General features: G+C 46.1%; 1 protein-coding gene across 1 annotated transcript in view; it reads right to left on the reverse strand.

Moving 5' to 3' along the window:
- Positions 1 to 12,688, reverse strand: part of ROR1 (receptor tyrosine kinase like orphan receptor 1) — a 715,144-nt gene extending 702,456 nt beyond the window's left edge. The window contains exon 1 of the mRNA XM_078669199.1: positions 12,260 to 12,688. Within this exon, the coding sequence (XP_078525325.1) occupies positions 12,260 to 12,407 (148 nt within the window). The 5' untranslated portion in view covers positions 12,408 to 12,688. The remainder of the gene's footprint in view (positions 1 to 12,259) is intronic.
- Between the last annotated feature and the right edge of the window lie 255 nt (positions 12,689 to 12,943).

Consider the following 12,943-nt stretch of genomic DNA (forward strand, 5'->3'; position numbering starts at 1 on the left):
TCGATGTATATTCTAGCCACTATGCCACCGCCGCCCCACCCCCAACATTCATTCTCGACTGTAAAATGCACAATGAAAATCTACTTTGCAATTCGATGCATTGATATCACTTAATGTGATGAATGCAACATTTACATTGCTCTAAATGAATACAGTAATACATCATATTCGATAAACAAACCTTTAAAAAAAATGCCATTTTGTCACTTTCATGTGTGCTGCATGAAGCAGCACACATGAAAGTGGCAGAATTGCATTTTAGGATTGTTTATGTGCAGGAAGGGACACCTTCCTACACAAAAAAAATCCTCCCCTGCACGCAGACACCCTTGCACTCTGGTGCAAGGATGTCTGTGTTGGTGCTAAGTTACTAAACTTTGCGCCATCGCAGGGGAAGTGCAAGGCTGCACCGCATTCTTGTAAATATGCATTTCAGAAGTGGCAGAGCATGCATTTAAGCCAAGGAGGCCACTTCCTTGTACATATCCCCCTAAGTATCAAACATTCACTATGTCTCTTCAGGTATTGCTTTTTTAGGGCTCGGACTCCTCCCCCTGGGGGAGGAGTTAAGAGATCCTAATGTTATAAGAAAAAAAAGAAGAAGAAGAAGAAGGGCCTTGGTGAGAGGAATTCCACACATTCCTTTGCGTTTTCTGGCATCTGGTCAGTGATTCGTCTTCCCTGTGCTGTGTATGTAGTAGCCTTGAAGTGATAGGCTGTAAGTAATGTACGCGTGCCCGATGTGGCATTTTGTCTGCGAGAGCGAGCATGGCAGAGTGATTAATCTTAATTACGAGCTGTCAGAGTGCCCGTGTAATGGAAGCCAGATGATGCGAACGCGTTCACAGCGGTGAGCGCGTTCAATGTTAAATGACGAGAGGCAGCAGGCGAGGCTCACAGAAGATGACTCATACACGGATCTCTGTGTGGGCCGAGGTGTGACGGTTGTGGTGCGTTGGTATAGTTTAGTCATGGGTGGGGGCTGTGTAAGGAGGTGGGTCATTGACGAAGCTGTCTGGAGTTCGTGGGGTCCGGGGCGCGTGCACAGTGCTCACTTTGTTAATATTGGGGCGCATTGGGGGAGCCGTAAGAGGAATAACGGCGCTCTGACGGAGTCCTGCGGGGTTTGCGGTGCATGAAAGAGCTATAAAAAAAGGATGGGGGCGCGGTGATAACTGATTATCTCCTCTCGTGTGCGGTCTCTGCTAAATCACAGCCGCCGCCTGCGGATGCCTTGCCCACTATATAAATCTGCCTGAGGTGCATCCTTTTACACAAGGGAGAAAAGAGAAAAACACACGAGCTCTTAAAACGTTCCCAGATGAAAGGCGCGTCAAGCTGAGATGTAGCCGATAGCGGCTGTAATGAAGAGGCAGGCCGGGGCCTGGCTGGCAGCATGTAATCATAAATCAATAAATTGGTGAAAGCTCTTTCCAATATGAGTTTAATATATATTTTTGCACCTGTCCCTTCTCAGGGTGTACAGGACGTGCATGTACGCTCCGAGGATGGGTGGGCAGGGGATACAACGCCGACAACGCTGGAATAGAATGCGGGGCACGCACGTAGGGACCAGGCCTCCTGTCATCAAAGGTCCCCACTCCGAGTGACCCGTTCAGTGACCGAGACAGGAGGGGAAATGGAAAAACTTCCGATGCTAATTAAAAATTGAATTCTGTACATAACGCCTTCTTAGAGCTATGAGAACATAATACATATATCGAACAGTCTTATATGTGCGGTACTTTAGCTCCCGCGCAGTGCTCACTGAAGGCTCCGCTTAATTGGGCAACAGCCCTTTTGATTTCCTCGGGTCGCCGAACGCTGTGGCACTATAATACCTGAAGGCTCTCATTTCTCGAGCTCTGTGATTTCATTCCATCACTGCGTGCCACGTCGCTGCGCTGCATTAGGGCAGTGCTTTGTTTTTGTTTATCCACTTTGATAGAGCGGTCTGTGGGTATTGGAACGCTTTTAGGGAGCAACTGTTACATTACACAACAACGGGTTTTTTTGTTTTTTAAATATGGGGACATTAAGAGACTAGCACCGAATCACAAGATGGTGAGCCGACATCAAAGTTGGCATGACTGGAGCAGTCCACATGCTTTACTCTACATGCAATTGCTCAGTCGTTCCTCGAGTCTGTGAATGCCCCGTGCCCTAATGGTCCTTACCTAACTCAAAAATCTGTCTCTTGCTTGGATTTGTCAAATTGCTCTTCATTTTCTGTTCTGTGTTGCTCAGGCCAGTAACCAAAGTAAACATAAAAAGAAAAAGTCAGGAACCAACCTAGCAAGACGGCTGAATTAGCCAGGTTTTATTTACTCCAAACTGGTTTTCAAATCGTTTCGCTGGCAATGATAGCCTTAGCCGTGAATTTTGGCGCTATGACCAGGACCACTAAAATTCTGCGTTTTCCGTATAATTATGAATTTGCCGCATTTGCAGCACAATCCATGCTCTCCGGAATAAACTGCAGAGTTCACCCAAAAAAATGTATCACAAACGAATCAAAACCAACAAAAAACTTGTTGCCACATGTTGCGCGCAGTGGAACCTTCGCACAGGGCGTGCAAAGGTTGACTGATCACCATTTTGTTGCTTATTTCTGCATTAGAGTGTCAAAGCCGTACCGATGAGGTGAAACCTGTGATTAAATAGTATTAACGTGTATAAATGCCAAAATTATGCGGTAAGACGAAATTAGTCACATTAAGCCGCATAATGTGACATTTCCTGCATCAGCCTTGCTGCATAATTAGGTACCTCACTACCTCATAATTCCAGTGGCCTTGGCTATGAATTCACAAGCGAGGGGAACAATCTAAGGACAAAATATTGACAAGGTTATTTTAAAAACCTGGGTCTGAACATTTAATATGGGAACAAAACAAACCTTTTAAATACATTTGAATATATTTAAATACATTTTAAACCATCGTTAATACATAGCGATGAGCATTTGGAGTGGTTTGACTTCAAACCGAAAAACAGTTTAGTCATTGGGGGCTATTGCTCAGGTCAACTCTCTACTGACTTAACCCAGCCATGGCAGAAACAACCACCAGAAGCAAGTCTGTTGAGTGCAGAGTGCTGTTGAGTGCAGAGTGCTGTTGAGTGCAGAGTGCTGTTGAGTGCAGAGTGCTGTTGAGTGCAGAGTGCTGTTGAGGGCAGAGTGCTGTTGAGTGCAGAATGCTGTTGAGGGCAGAGTGCTGTTGAGTGCAGAGTGCTGTTGAGTTCAGAGTGCTGTTGAGTGCAGAATGCTGTTGAGTGCAGAATGCTGTTGAGTGCAGAATGCTGTTGAGTGCAGAATGCTGTTGAGTGCAGAATGCTGTTGAGTGCAGAGTGCTGTTGAGTGCAGAGTGTAGAATGCTGTTGTGTGCAGAGTGCAGAGTGCTGTTGAGTGCAGAGTGCTGTTGAGTGCAGAGTGTAGAATGCTGTTGTGTGCAGAGTGCAGAATGCTGTTGAGTGCAGAATGCTGTTGAGTGCAGAATGCGGTTGAGTGCAGAGTGCTGTTGTGTGCAGAGTGCTGTTGAGTGCAGAGTGCTGTTGAGTGCAGAGTGCTGTTGAGTGCAGAGTGCTGTTGAGTGCAGAGTGCTGTTGAGTGCAGAATGCTGTTGAGGGCAGAGTGCTGTTGAGTGCAGAGTGCAGAATGCTGTTGAGGGCAGAGTGCTGTTGAGTGCAGAGTGCTGTTGAGTGCAGAGTGCTGTTGAGTGCAGAGTGCAGAATGCTGTTGAGTGCAGAATGCTGTTGAGTGCAGAATGCTGTTGAGTGCAGAGTGCTGTTGAGTGCAGAGTGCTGTTGAGTGCAGAATGCTGTTGAGGGCAGAGTGCTGTTGAGTGCAGAGTGCTGTTGAGTGCAGAGTGCTGTTGAGGGCAGAGTGCTGTTGAGTGCAGAGTGCAGAATGCTGTTGAGGGCAGAGTGCTGTTGAGTGCAGAGTGCTGTTGAGTGCAGAGTGCTGTTGAGTGCAGAGTGCAGAATGCTGTTGAGTGCAGAATGCTGTTGAGTGCAGAATGCTGTTGAGTGCAGAGTGCTGTTGAGTGCAGAGTGCTGTTGAGTGCAGAATGCTGTTGAGGGCAGAGTGCTGTTGAGGGCAGAGTGCTGTTGAGTGCAGAGTGCAGAATGCTGTTGAGGGCAGAGTGCTGTTGAGTGCAGAGTGCTGTTGAGTGCAGAGTGCAGAATGCTGTTGAGTGCAGAATGCTGTTGAGTGCAGAGTGCTGTTGAGTGCAGAGTGCTGTTGAGTGCAGAGTGCAGAATGCTGTTGAGTGCAGAATGCTGTTGAGTGCAGAATGCTGTTGAGTGCAGAGTGCTGTTGAGTGCAGAGTGCAGAATGCTGTTGAGGGCAGACTGCTGTTGAGGGCAGAGTGCAAAATGCTGTTGAGTGCAGAATGCTGTTGAGTGCAGAGTGCTGTTGAGTGCAGAGTGCTGTTGAGGGCAGAGTGCTGTTGAGGGCAGAGTGCTGTTGAGGGCAGAGTGCTGTTGAGGGCAGAGTGCTGTTGAGGGCAGAGTGCTGTTGAGGGCAGAGTGCTGTTGAGGGCAGAGTGCTGTGTGCTGTTGAGGGCAGATTGCTGTTGAGGGCAGAGTGCTGTTGAGTGCTGTGCAAGCTTGTTACACTCACAAGGATACCACAGGCAGCTGAGGTGCAAGCTTCTCCCACTCACAAGAAGGACATCACAAGCAGCAGCGGTGCAAAATTCCCTCACACACTCACCGCAGGTACTGTGCCAAGGCAGTAGCAGCAACAGAGCAAGAGTCCCTTATAAAGAACAGGCACAGCACAGAGATGCACAATGCAACAAGCTTCTCACACTCACAAGAACGACATCACAGGCAGCAGCAGTGCAAGCTTGTTACACTCACAAGGAGACCACAGGCAGCAGCAGTGCAAGCTTCTTACACTCACAAGGAGACCACAGGCAGTAGAGGTGCCAGCTTCTCCCACTCACAACAACGACATCACAGGCAGCAGCAGTGCAAGCTTCTTACACTCACAAGAAGGACATCACAGGCAGCAGCAGTTCAAGCTTCTTACACTCACAAGGAGACCACAGGCAGCAGAGGTGCAAGCTTCTCACACTCACAAGAAGGACAACACAGGCAGTAACGGTGCAATATTCTCACACTCACAATGAAATCACTGGCACTACACACCACATGAACACACTCCATAACACATAGCAACAATACATTGCCATTTACAATGCCATTAGCTCAAACTCAAATAAATCCGAGCCCGATTGCATTTCTAATGCTTGTCTTTGGTGGTTAAGGGCTGAAATAACTGAAGAATGGTATTTACTTCACCATCTCGTCCTTTAAGCCAAAACCCTGACCCCACATTCATGCCTCTGCTTCTAAGCCTTAAGATAGAGCCAACTCTACTCCTGGCAATGAAAAAGTTTATAATGAGGGATTCTGTGTTTAATTTGTTTATGAAAGTAAGCCAATACTTGCTATCAAACTGTAAATCATCCAAGACATTCTGTAACTGTAGTATGTCAGGGTGTCTCGAATGTGATACCTTCAGTGCTAGATTGACCTGAAACCCAAATACTTGGGTTGCTTGATCCAGATAATATGTGTGTAATGTGCTGGGGGATTGCACAAATATATGAGTGCGCACAGTGTGTGTGAAAGGAAATTGAGATAATTTGTTTTTGTGTGTTTGTGTGTGTGTGAATGCTCAGCACCTGTCAACAGGGTGCTTACGTTTGGGTTTGGAAATCTTATATATGGAATATTTGTATGTGTGTGACAGAGTTCATAGGGCGTGTGCAGAAATATGTATTTTATTGTGTGTGTGCGAATGTAAGTTTATAAAAGAGAAGGAAAGAATGTCTATGCATGACTGCTAGTGTTTGTGGGTAGGTAGTGTGTATGTGTGAGTGAGTGTGTGTGTGTGTTGTATATGTGGTGTGTGCTTGTGAAGAACTCAGGATGGGATGGGGGTGTGCAATGTATGGTTTTTTTTTTGCAAAATTGTGTGTGTGTTATGTGTTTTCTACTTTATGTGCCAGGGAATGTGAGGTTATTATAAAAAATAAATAGCATGCGTGTCCCCGTACAAGTCTGCGTGCATTCGGAACGAGTACAAAACGCCCCACTTTTCAAATGTGGGCTACTTTCATAGCTATCTGCTTTGCTAATGGGAGACACTTTTATTCGGGTGCAGACATACACACACTCACATACACACATACAAAGAACAACTGCTGCTATTAAAGATCAGAATAGACTCCACATCAAAATACACAGAGATCTGAGATAACAGAAAAGCAATGAAAGAATTATCTTATGGTCTGGTGTTCTTACTCATACTGAATGTAAATTGAATCTATCTATCTATCTATCTCTCTATCTCAATTATTCCTATTGCGAAGAAGATGATGATGATGATGTCATGCTGCTGAAAATAATGCCAGCTAAAAAAAAACTCTTGTTTGAAAGAAGTGTACTATTGAATCTATGGTAATTTATCCTATAGCGCAACTGCAAAGTTGCTTGATATTTGCACAGTAAGATGTAATCCACTTAAGAAATCACTGATTGTTGCAGAGTGGCCCCATCACCCCTCTCCACCACCAGGTCTCAAGCACACCTTCCCCTCAAGTCCCCCCCTCCGTCACAGTGAAATATGTCTCTCCACCGGCTTCCCATCAATTCAGTACTGCTTACTACTTCTTTGCTTTTATTTATTTATTTTAAAGGTTTTATATAGCGCTACTGGACCCAAGAGTATCAGGGCGCTTTACAAGGTAGGTAAACATATCAAGACAAAATTAATATTGTGCAGTTTACTCACATAGGATAAGGCATTACAGTCAAATGAGAGATGGAGGCAAAGTAACAGAGAGATCATTAAGGGGACGAGGAAAGTTGAAAATTAAGAGAGAGATGGGAGTGTAGAGAAGGGGAGAGAGAATATGAAGAGTGAGAGAGGGGGTGGGTCGAGGAGAGAACAAAAAAAGAATGGACAGAGTCAGATTCAGTGACATTAGGTACCCCAATATTTGTTGAGAAGAAGTACTTTGAGGCTTTTTTTTAAGAGAGGGTAGGAGGGGTTTCAGCGAAGATCTTTGGGGAGAGAGTTCCAAATCGAAGGAGCGTTACCAGAGAAAGCATGAGATTGGGTCTTTATGCATTTGAGTCTAGGAGGGATTAGGACAAGGGAGTTAGTACTCCTCAGAGACCTGGAGCACCCTGCTTTTTGTAGTTTGTCCGAAAGGTAAGAGGGGGTGTTTTGGTGAAGAGCTTTGTGAGTGATACATGCAATCTTGTAAGGGGATCTTCCTTCTATTGGGAGCCATTTGAGATTTTTGAGGACAGGAGAGATGTGGTCAAATCGCTTACAGTCAGAGATAAGTCTTGCAGCTAGGTTGAGAACATATTTAATCGGTGCAAGGTGGACTTTAGGGGTGCCAGCAAGTGTGGCCTTGCCATAGTCAATTCTGGAAAGGACAAGAGATTGGACAACGATTTTGAAGTCATCAGCTGGAATAAAAGGTTTAATTTGTTTGAGGTGGTGAAGGGTGAAGAGAGCACCTTTCACTGCATTTTTAATGTGGGGGTGAGATTACGGTTCTGATCGATGCTGATGCCTAGAGATTTGACAGAATTGGAGGTGGAGAGGGAGCAATTAAGTGCTTTGATATCATTGATCCAGAGTTGGATAGGAAGGTAATTGTTTTTGGGAGTGAAAAGGATGAATTCAGTTTTTTTAGGATTCAGTTTGAGATGATTAAGATGGAACCAGGCTTGGATTTTATTCGGGGTATCATTGAGGTGAAGGATGTCATTGTGGGACTTGATCTTGTAGTATAGTTGGGTATCATCAGCATAGAGGTGGTAACTGATTTTAGCTTGTTTGAGAATGAGGGTGAGTGGTTCCATGAATAGATTGAATAGGGTTGGGGATAGTATAGAACCTTGTGGGACACCAAGTGAGACAGGTTGAGGTTTCGAGAGGCAGTGACTGAGCTTAATTTGTTGGGATCTAGTTTGAAGAAAAGAGGAGAACCACTTGAGTACAGTGCCATCAAAACCAAAGTGATCTTTGAGAGTATTAAGAAGGGTGGGATGGTGGACAGTATCAAATACAGCCGAGAGGTCAAGGAGGATTAGTAATGAGGATTTGCCTTTCTCTAGAGAGCGATGAATGTCATTGGTAATATTGAGCATAGCAGTTTCGGTACTGCATCCCTTTCTAAAACCAGATTGAAAAACGTCAAGGAGATTGAAGGAGACTATATGGTTATCTAATTGGGACAGGACACATTTTTCAAGGGCTTTTGAGAGGAAGGGAAGGTTTGAGATAGGGCGCAGATTGTTAAGGTCATTAGGGTCAGCGATGGTGTTTTTGAGAATGGGGGAGATTTGACCTAACTGAAGGGAGGCAGGAACACAACCAGTGGCAAAAGAGGAGTTGATGATATTGGTCCATATGGGGCAATGATGTGTTTAAGTTCTTGAACCAAATGGGCGGGAAGAGGATCTTTGGTATGAGAGGATGGTTTGAGTTTAGAAATGATGTTGATGACAGTGGTTTCTGATACTGGACAAAATTCACTCCAGGAAGCATTGTTTTTAGCATGGTGGTCCATAAAAGTGGAGTCATGCTGATGTTACATTACAGAGGAAAAGAACAGGGACTATAGTCACAAGACCGATTCAATATGATGTTATATCCCTGTGTGGATTTAACCCCTCGAGTCAGCACTTCAAGTGGCCCAGGTCCCTCTGGGTCTCAGACCCACAAGTAATTCAAAACAGACACTGAAACAGGGCCCTGGTTTCATGCCCTTAGCTTTACAGGCAAACACAATGAGCAATGAATGTACGAAAAGTTATGGTTGTCCGGGTCGGTCCTGTTTGTATATCACATGCTTTACTTAATCTTGTGCTCCCTCAGAGTGTTTGCTTTCTCCAGGATGTTGTGTTATATTATGTTTTTCCAGGCAGCATATTGTTCTTGTACAGTGCATAGTTTGAATTGAGTCGCCACCAGGTGTTTCTAATGGGGCACGATGGACAGCTATGGGCTGTGGCTGAAGGAAGTGCACGATTCTCTCAGTGCATGTCAGTGGGTCTAAGGGTGTTCATAATATGTGGCCATCCAAGCAATGATCGTGTGTGCCAGGTACAGTTGCCTATGCAAATATGTGTAAAAGAGGTACACAGTTTTCGAAATATTGACAACATGAATTTTTAAAAGTGAATGCAGTGCTTGCTGGTGAGTGTGTGTGTTTGGGGGTGGTGACGTGAAAGAGATGCAAGGAGAAATTGTTTCTATGTCTAACACAGGATGCAGAGGATAGTTGTGTGAAAGGAAGGACAGGAGTGACTGAGACACTCTGCACACCACTATCCCTTCCACACACCTTAGTAATGTTTAATTCACAATCTCATAATTTCAGAATTGAAACATTTTCAATATTAATTATTTACACCAAAACCATTGTTGTTACTCAATTATCTTGAACAGCCATTGGCAAAGCAAATGGTGCTGGCTTATTTTAGGTATATGTCAGCTTTGTTATATATCTGGATGCAATAACAGAAAGCTCAAAAAGGTGCCAAAACACATTTAAGCCATGCCCTTAAGTATAAAGGCCATGCCCCTTTGGGGACACCCCGACACACTTTTTTCATCGTACTTACAGCCCTCCCTCAAGTGCTGCTTCCATTTAAAAACCTTTGTTATTTCCGCATATGAAACAAAAAGCATGGCATAAACCCTCTATGCAGCTCCACCGAGACTAATGTGCTGTTTATTACCATTGCTGAGGGAATGCAGCAGTGTCGGACTGGGACAGTAAACTGGCCTGGGCAGAAAAATAAACATGGACACCATTAGTGAACTACATAGCTAAAAAAAAGTGACCCACTTTACAAATTGGGGCAGTTTTGAACTTGTAAAGACACACTGCTTAAGTGTTTTGCAAGGTGTGGAAGACCCCTTGGATTTGAGCTTGCTGCTAGCAATGTTTGTTTTAATAGCAGGGAAATCAACAGTAACTACTGGCCCAGCAGACCATAAAACATGCCCACAAACAGCCAAAACACAGGCCCACACACTGACCTGTCAGAGCAGCCCATCGGGGACTGCCTGGTTGCCCTGTAAGCCAGTCCGACCCTAGAGCGCATAGGAACACTCCCCTCTTGCCCCCCCCCCCCCCCAGAATCTGTTTTTTTTATATTAATGGCTGCTTCCCACACTCAACAATGACTATTACACACAGTAGGGCTCCATTTTCACTCTATTCTATCGATGAGTGTTATATGTTGTTTCCCCACCTATTGTAAACTAGCGATTCTTTATTCGATAGTTTTTCCCAGCTGCCTCTCTCTAGCTGCGGCTAGATTTCAAGGTAATGTGTCACGTCAGGCGAGCTGCCTGCCCCTGTGCTTAAGCTGAAACTGCAAGTGTCATGTCCCCTTGGAGACGCTTCGTTAAAGCGAAGCCCGGGACCCTGGCGCTTTTAATCAACTTTTTTGTTTGGGAACTGAATGCCCAGTGCCCCTGGGAGGGGCGCGCTGCCCCTCCCCATTGTGTGCCCAGGGAAGCATTGAGGGCGCCCCGCTGGCAGGGGAATGCCGAGGGCATCCATTATTAGCTTTCCACTAAATGTTTCTATTGTCCGCCGGGCCTGCCACATAACGTGTGCATTTAAGGTGAACAAAAAGCGCACTCATTCCATTTTAAGAAGCCACGGCTTGCCGCCTTGCTGACCGGGGCAGCCCCCTCCTTCCCCTCCTCCCCCGGAGGCTGGCGGCCTCTCTCCTCCAGTTAGGGGCGCTGCTGATAACAGAGAATGGTGTGTGGCTGATAAAGGGACCACTGGGGTTGTCCCGTGCCTGTGCGGTGGCGGCGCGGTGCATCTTTCAGGGGGTGGCCGCCCCGTTGCTGCAAGTCCCGCATTCTTACACACCCTCCCCAAGGACAGAGCAGCCCTCGCGGTCACCTCAAGTAAACCCTGGAAGGTGGGTGTGATTCAAGGGGGTGGCTGCCAGGAACCAGGCATCCTGACACACTCCCACGGGCGCAAAGAGTTGGACGCTGTGCGTGGAAAAGGAACACAAAAGCGTGTATACTTTTCAGCCCACAATTCTACCCACACCTTTTTAAAAAATCAAAGTGGTTTGCTGAAAAATAACTCAAAAGATGACAACGTATATTGCCAAGAAGAGGCTAAGCGCACCCCACACAAAAACACACACTTAATGTGGGATGAACAAACAAACCATCCAATATACAAACTCTTAGCAAAACACGCAGCTCTACACACACATAAATGCAAACACTTTCAGCAACTAGCAGACACACACAGGCTGACAAATAGAGACACAGCTAAAATAAATGGGAAGGAAAACAAACACCATCAGAAAACCAGCGAAACGCAAATAACAAATGTGGAAACAGCAACAAACCGAAGTACACATTCACACAACAATCTCTCACTCATTCTTTCTCCCTCACTCAGGCACACCTAGATGCACAGGCTAGCGCACTAAGTAAACCCAAGGCAACTTCGTTTTTCCCACGTACACACATGGACAGATTGCCACAAACAGGAAGAGATACAAACAGTTACAAAAGTACAGAACAGCACAGAAAATGATTCAAACACTGCCACATGTAGATGCGTAGCAACAAACAACGATACACGCATACACTAACTCAAACACACTAACACATAAAACATGCACGCCACAAAAACCAACAAATAGGCAGCAGAACTCGCGCGCCAACGTTATAGGCAGCAAATAAATGCTGACATGCAGATATTGCCACAACTAACTACACACACATACACACACCAAGAGAAACATGGGCACCACCATACTTACATGAAAATGAAAATCAGGGTAAAAAAGTTAGAAACACCCAAACTAACGCAGCAACGCGCGAGCACACTTCACACAGACAGCCACACACACACCAACACAATATGTGTAAACTCAGACAGCTCTGCAGCCGCAATCGCGAATACCTGTACCTACAAACCTACTGAGAGCCATACGGTGGTAAACAAAAACAACGTCGGCCCCTCCCTCCCAAGTAAACACAAACACCTACTCATAAATCCTCCCGTGTGGACCGGAGTGGTCACCTCCTCCGTCCGTCTCCATCACCATGCGCACACACACACACGCACACACACACACGCCACTAATACATCTCGGAGCCGAGAACGCGAGGCAGCATAACTTAAGAACACAGTGAAGGTAAAAAGCCAAGTCCCCTCGGCGCACTTACCTTCAGCTCCGTGCAGTCCATGCCCAGTCCACACCGCCACCATGACCAGCAGGACCCTGGCGTGCCAACCCTGCCCAGAATCCAGCCTCTCCCTGCCCAGGTGCATTCCTCTCAAGCTGCCGCAGATCCGGGGTCGCCAATGAAGCATCCGTAATCCTGCCCGGGGACCCTAAAATCTCCCTCCTTTCACCGGCGGAGACGTTGCAGCCGAGGTAGTTTCTTTTGCTCTGCCCCTTTGTATCTTGCAGGACTGCTGTTTCATTCCCTGCCCTGCAAGTTACTTCTGTGTGTCTGCGCTGGCCGGGTGCTGCTTTTTAGCTCTTCTCCGTGAGCTGATGTTCATTTGAGCGCCGGGAGCCAACAATCTTTCTTCTTTTCAAAGCACCAGGGGTCGAAACTGGTCTCCCTCGCTCCCCGTCCCTCGCCCCCTCCTCAGCCTTTTCCCCAAAATCTCTTGTCGGAGACCGTGGTACATGTTGCAGGTCTCTCTCCGTGGACGTCACGACAAGAGCGACCTCTTGTGGGAACCTTAGGTACCTGGCGTTCCCACAAAGACACCAAGGGCCAGTTGTATCAGTTTTACACATTCTCTGTCTATGGGAAAATGTGTTCACACATCTGGCCCCAAGATTCTGTGAGAAGTCGTTCACTGTAACATAAGTGAAGCCACCCAGTAATTAGCTG

This window comes from Lissotriton helveticus, chromosome 1_2 (assembly GCF_964261635.1).
Source record: "Lissotriton helveticus chromosome 1_2, aLisHel1.1, whole genome shotgun sequence".
NCBI lineage: Eukaryota > Metazoa > Chordata > Amphibia > Caudata > Salamandridae > Lissotriton > Lissotriton helveticus.